General features: G+C 52.0%; 1 protein-coding gene across 1 annotated transcript in view; it reads right to left on the bottom strand.

Annotated features, from left to right (window-relative positions):
• Positions 1-6931, bottom strand: part of LOC109926012 (neural cell adhesion molecule L1-like) — a 32142-nt gene that overhangs the window by 23992 nt on the left and 1219 nt on the right. The window contains exons 2-4 of the mRNA XM_048619956.1: positions 6433-6642; positions 5308-5325; positions 315-420 (exon numbers count right to left, since the gene is read on the bottom strand). Coding sequence (XP_048475913.1) covers positions 315-420; positions 5308-5325; positions 6433-6538 — 230 coding nt within the window. The 5' untranslated portion in view covers positions 6539-6642. The remainder of the gene's footprint in view (positions 1-314; positions 421-5307; positions 5326-6432; positions 6643-6931) is intronic.

Raw genomic sequence — 6931 nt, 5'->3', positions numbered from 1 at the left:
CCTGCCCCAGTGTACACACGACGTATACCAGTCCCAGACCCTGCCCCTGTGTACACATGACATATACCAGACCCTGTCCCAGGGTACACACGACATACACCAGTCCCAGACCCTGCCCCAGTGTACACACGACATATACCAGTCCTAGACCCTGCCCCAGCGTACTCACGATGTATACCAGTCCCAGACCCTGCCCCAGCGTACACACGATGTACACCAGTCCCAGACACTGCCCCAGGGTACAGACGATGTAGACCCTGTCCTAGGCTACATGTAGTACATACAACAGGCCCCCTAGCCCTGACAGTACTTACTCGGGTGCGGGCACTCCCTTTGCTTCACATCTCAGTACAATGTCGTCCGTGGGGAACACGGTGTAGTTCTCCGGGCTCTGCTCTGTAATTACTGGTGGCTGTTTCACTGCAGTGGAAAGAGAGTGAACGACTCAGTCCGTCCCCTGGGGGTGACCGGTATCCGAGAGGAGGAGGGGAGGTGGGGGCGTGCGACAGCGGAAATGCGGGACACCACCCCGCCTCCCCCAACATCCCCCCCACCTCGTTGAGAACCTAGTCTCCGGCCTCGGCCCCGAAGGGCACGGGGACCTCAACATAACTGGGTGGAAAAGAGAAAGGTGCATCTAGGCCATTCAGCCTGTCAAGCCTTCAAATGCTTGCCCAAACCGGTGTCTAATTTACCTGCATTGTACCCCCCCCCCCCCAGTTGCCCCACTTACGTCACTGCAATTTGGAAATCTACTATACACATACTCCAAGGCTGAGCTTTTACAGCAACCCACCCCTGGGGGTTGAGAATTTCAAAGGTTCACTTTCCTGAATTAAGACGACTCGTCATGTCCATCTGAAACGGCATTCCCCCTTTTTTTAAAAAATATAAAACAGTTGTTCTCCTTGGTTCTAGACCACCCCCCCACCCCACCAAGCAAGGGGTGAGGGGAAACATCTGAGCTGCATCTACCCCATCTGTCTGTCTCTTTCGGTATTTCCTAAGTTTCAATGAGATTTTCTTCTGTTGTTTGCAACTCTGAAGCACACAGCACGGAAACAGACCCTTCGGCCCAGCCGGTCCGTGCCGACCCATAATCCCAAACTAAACCAGTCCCTGCTCCTGACCCACATCCCTCCAAAACCTTTCCTATCCATGTACTTATCCAAATGTCTTTTAAACGTTGTAACTGTACCCGCACCCACCACTTCCTCTGGAAGTTCATTCCACACATGGAGCACTCTCTGTGTAAAAAAAAAACTGCCCCTTGTGTTTTTTTGAAATCTCTCTCCTCTCACCTTAAAAATATGGCCCCTAGTTTTGAAATCCTCCACCCTTTGGAAAAGATTCCTACCATTCACATTATTGACTCCCCTCGCGATTCTATAGACCTCAACCTCCTACGCTCCAGTGGGAAAAAGTCCCAGCCTCTCCTTATCACTCAAACCCTCCATTCCCGGCAACATCCTGGTAAATCTCTCCCGAACCCTCTCCAGTTTAATAACATCCTTCCTATAACAGGGCGACCAGAACTGGACACAGTGCTCCAGAAGAGGCCTCACCAACGTCCCTGTACAACCTCAACGTGACGTCCCCAACTCCTACACTCAAAGGGGCCAAACTAACAAAAACTGAAGCTGCTGGAAAAGTTCAGCAGGTCTGGCAGCATCTGTGGAGAGAAAGCGGAGTCAACGTTTTGGCTCCGGTGACCCTTCCTCAGAACTGGGCAAAACTACTTCAGTTTAGGGAACATAGTTGGCATGGAGGAAGTGGGCCGTAGGGTCTGTTTCTGGACTGTATATCTAAGTCTATGTCTGAGCAACGAGGGCAAGCATGCCAAACGCCTTCTTAACCTCCCTGTCTACCCGTGACACCAATTTCAAAGAATTATGTACCTGAACTCCCCAGGTCTCTCTGTTCTACAACACTATCCTACTTTTAATTGTGTAAGTCCTTGCTCAATCTCCCCTTGTTGGACAGTAATGGCATCCCAGGAACAATCTTACATTACAATTACACCAGGGAAATATTATCCTTCTGACAGTAACTGACTAAGAACTGCACACTGTACTCCAGGCGTTCCTATACATCTCCACACTGTTGTGGTTGGTTGGCTCGCCGAGCTGTTTTGTTGTTCCGCAGACGTTTCGTTACCGTGCTGAGTAACATCCTCAGTGCAGCCTCTGATGAAGCGTCGTTGTGTTTTCCCGCCTGGTTTTTAAACTCTGGGGTCCGTTGCAATGGATTGCCTCACTTCCGGGTTTCCCTCCGTAGTGGAACGTATATGGGGTCGAGTTCAATGTGTTTATTAATAGCCTGCTTCGTGGAGTGCCATGCTTCCAGGAATTCTCGTGCTTGTCTCTGCCTAGCCTCTCCCAGGATCTTGGTGTTGTCCCAGTCGAAGTCGTGGTTCACACTGACTGTGCCCAGCTAAATCATTTCTCTCAAGTCTAGTCATCAGAACATACAACAGTACAGCACAGTACAGGCCCTTCGGCCTACGATGTTGTGCTGACCTATTATCCTACTAAGATCAATCTACCCTGCATACCCTACATTTTACTATCCTCCACGTGCCTATCCAAGAGTCGCTTAAAAGTCTCTGACCCCACTACCACTGCCGGCAGGGTATTCCACACGCCCCGCCACTCTCTGTGTGAAGAACCTACCTCTGACATCTCCCCTATACCTTCCTCCAATTACCTTAAAATTATGCCCCCTCGTAATAGTCATTTCCGCCCCTGGGAAAAAGTCTCTGGCTCTCCACTCGAGCTATGCCTCTCATCATCTTGTACACCTCTATCAAGTCACCTCTCATCCTTCTTCGCTCCAATGAAAAAAGCCCTAGCTCCCTCAACCTTTCCTCATAAGACCTGCCCTCCAGTCCAGGCAGCATCCTGGTAAAGAGTTTTCTGAAGAAGGGTCTAGGCCCGAAAAGTCAGCCTTCCTGTTCCTCTGATGTTGCTTGGCCTGCTGTGTTGATCCAGCTCTACACCTTGTTATCTCAGCATCCTGGTAAATCTCCTCTGCACCGTCTCTCTAAAGCTTCCACATCCTATAATGAGGCGACCAGAACTGAACACAGTATTCCAAGTGTGGTCTAACCAGGGTTTTATAGAGCTGCAGCATAACCTCGCGGCTCTTAAACTCAATTCCCCTGCCACGTCCTTCACAATACACGTCAGTATTTTCCCTGTGACTAACAGGAGGCTAACAATTCCGTCTGTTCCCGTTTTCCTCTCCCTCCCTTTCTTCTCAAATACCCGGATGAGTTTTGATACCTTCCAGTCTGTGGGAACCACTCCCCAAAATGTTGAAACACTAATATCCATGCTTCTGCTATTTCCACATCCACAGTTACCTCTTTCGGCACTCTGGTATACGTGTTAGAATACCAGGTATCCATCAACTTTCAGTCTCATTATTTCCTCCAACTTTCTCCCTTGTACTAATTTCCTTGAATTTCTCTTTCTCCATCCCCCCAGCCTGGGGTCGCTCGGATCTCCCAGTCCGGGAGATTCCTTGTATTCTCCGCAGTGAAGACAGACACAAAGACATTGTTTCACTGTACCCAGTTATAAATACTGTAATGAAATCGCCTTTGTCTTCGCCAACGTTCCCTCTGCCCGCACCTACAGAAGCTTTTACAGTCTGTTTTTATGTTTTCTTTCCTCCTCATTTGGATTCACACTGTATTCTCCCTTTCTTTACCAGTCGCTTGGTCCTCTGTTGCTGTATTCCACAATCGTCCTGAGGTTTATTACCACTCCTGGCAACTTCACTGGACCTTTTTTGTCAATCTTGTGCAATGCTTAAGCCTTTGTTAACCATAGGTGACTGACATTTCTGAGGAGCATTTTGTTGTGAAGGGATGGATAGCTGCGCTTAGCTATGTAATAATTCTTTAAAAGACTGCACGTTGTTGCTGTGCCATCATTGCCTTTGAATGTTTTATCCCAGTCCATCTTAGCTTATGTTTTGTTTAACACTCTGGCTTCAGATTGAATTACCTTACTTTTGGATATTACCTCTTGTGGTCACCCATCCTGAAAGGTTATTTTACCAAGTTATTAATAGGCCCTTTGTTGTTTTCATAGTACTTGACTGAATGAAAATGGTCCTATCTTTAGTCAGTTCCTCAACATCCTGTTCTGAAGAACCGATCCTAACGCAGACCCAGAAACAGCCCACACCTGCAGGAAGGGCAGAGGAAGAACGGAGGTACCAGTGGGGAGGGAGGCCAGACTCCACAGTGCAGGGAGACCAGGCCCGAGGCCTCACGGTGCAGGGAGACCAGGCCCCAGGCCCCCACGGTGCAGGGAGACCAGGCCCAAGGCCTCACAGTGCAGGGAGACCAGGCCCGAGGCATCACGGTGCAGGGAGTCCAGGCCTGAGGCCCCACACACTGGCCAAGGAGGCCAGACTCCACGGAGCCAGGAGACTTTTGAGGACAGAGATAAGAGGGAACGCTTCCTCTCAGAGGATTGTGCCGCTCCGGAACCCCCTGCCCCAGAGGTCAGGCCTCATTAGGAATCGAGGTGTGGAGACTTGGGGCGAGAGGGGCTGCAGGGCTGGTAGATGGAATCCGTAACACAAACCGATCTCGCGAGTGGGTCTCGTGGGGACAAATGCCCTACGTTTAGGCACAGCCTTGCTCAATCTGCCAACCGTAGGAGGAGCCTTCACTATACCACATTGAGGAGAGGGGGAAAGAAGGGAGACAGCCATGCAACACTTTCATCTCTTAGCGACAGACAGAGGTGGGTGGTGACCACCGGAGCAGAGAGAGAGAGAGAGACAGAGAGAGAGAGAGAGAGAGATAGGGAGAGAGAGAGAGAGACATAGAGAGAGAGAGAGAGACAGAGACACAGAGAGACAGACACAGAGAGAGAGAGAGAGAGAGAGAGAGAGAGACACAGAGAGAGAGACACAGAGAGAGACATAGAGAGAGAGAGATAGCGACAGAGACACAGAGAGAGATAGAGACAGAGACACAGAGAGAAAGACATAGAGAGACACAGAGAGAGACAGAGACACAGAGAGAGAGCGAGACACAGACAGAGACAGAGAGAGACACAGAGAGAGAGACATAGAGAGAGAGAGAGTAATAGAGAGAGACATAGAGAGAGAGAGAGATAGGGAGGGAGACAGAGAGAGACATTGAGAGAAAGACAGAGAGAGGGGGGCAGACACAGAGAGACAGAGGGGCAGACAGAGAGAGAGAGACAGAGACATTGAGAGAGGAACAGGGAGAGAGAGGGAGAGACAGAGAGAGGTTGGGGGGAGGGGGGGAGGCCTACTTACGATCTTCCAGCAGTTTATCTGCACCTCCAGAGAAGGCGAGCAAAGGGAGGTAGTGGGGTGAGGAAAGGGAGCAAAACACAAGGTTATATCATCGTCAGTTGCGCACACCGCCATTTCCCACATGCCCACTCGCAACGTGAGTGACCGAGTTACCCCTCCATGGCACGGTCGTGGAACAAGTCACATCTCGCGTTCTGGGGGGTGAGGCGGGGGGGAGCGGTTTGCAGCCTCTGACCAAGGGCCTGAAGGAGACACGAGCCTCACCAAACACGCCTCCTATCACGAGTTTTATCTTCACTGAAGCAATGTTTGAAGGAGAAGCTGCAACCAATCGAGGTCAGAGGACGGGAATCCTGCAACGAGTAACTCCCCTCCTGACTCCCCCCTACCCCCTCAAAGCCTGTCCCACCATCAACAAGGTACAAGGCAGGAGGGTGGGGGAACACTCCCGCCCACTCGCCTGGGTGCGGCTCTGACAACATTCGAGAAGCTCCACACCGTCCAGGGCAAACCATCAACCCGCGTGCCCCCACCCACACCAAAACCCACTCGACATGTTAACCCACCTCCTCCAAATTATGCTCCCTCCACCACCGATGTACACAGGCAGCAGTGTCTACCATCTACGGGACGCACTGCAGCGACTCGCCGAGGATCCGCAAACAGCAAACCCGCCACCTCCGCTGACTGGATGGACCAGAGGCAGCAGGTGACAGACCCTGTCGAGGGTCAGTGCCGAGGGAGTGGGTGCTGTCAGAGGGTCAGGGCCGAGGGAGCGGGCGCTGTCGGAGGGTCAGCGCCGAGGGAGCGGGTGCTGTCGGAGGGTCAGCGCCGAGGGAGCGGGCGCTGTCGGAGGGTCAGTGCCGAGGGAGCGGGCGCTGTCGGAGGGTCAGTGCTGAGGGAGCGGGCCCTGTCGGAGGGTCAGCACCGAGGGAGCGGACCCTGTCGGAGGGTCAGCATTAAATGATGGGGCACTGCTGGAGCTGACAGTTATCACTCGCAACCTCCTTCACTGCTCATCTTCTCCAACCACCAAACCCCCACCCCATTTCTCTCCGACATCACCCACCACCCTCACAGACACCACACATCAGACAGTGGAGCCCCGACAGCGACGGCACTCACATTCTGGTGGAATCTTGATGGCTTTGCCTTGTTTGCACGAATTCAGAAACAGCACCAGCAGCAGAGACAGTGTATGCAGCAACAACGCCCTTTTACTCCCTGTCATTTTCCCCAGTGACTGACTGACATTACATCCAGCAAAGTCACAGTGACAAGGGGAGCTGGGGAGGGAGTCACGCTCAATCGGTCTCACTGGCTCGACGACGTCACCTGCACAGAGATAGACGGGGTGCGATGAGATGAAATGCGGATTTTAAATAAAACACAGAGACGAGAGCTCAAGAGGTGACGGCATTGATGCAAGCCTCATCCACATTCACACAGCCTGCCGTATCACAGCCTCAGCAGCATCACATACCACACCTACAGCAAGCACCAAACCCTCAAGGGGCAGTGAGGCTTTGAAAACCAGCAAGCGCTGGGCTCGGGCTGTTTGCAGCATCCTTGGTTACACACACACACACACACACACACACACACACACACACACACACACACA

This window comes from Rhincodon typus, chromosome 44 (genome assembly GCF_021869965.1).
Source record: "Rhincodon typus isolate 14 chromosome 44, sRhiTyp1.1, whole genome shotgun sequence".
NCBI lineage: Eukaryota > Metazoa > Chordata > Chondrichthyes > Orectolobiformes > Rhincodontidae > Rhincodon > Rhincodon typus.
The sequence above is the reverse complement of the archived record's forward strand: the minus strand, read 5'-3'. Positions and strand labels throughout refer to the sequence as shown.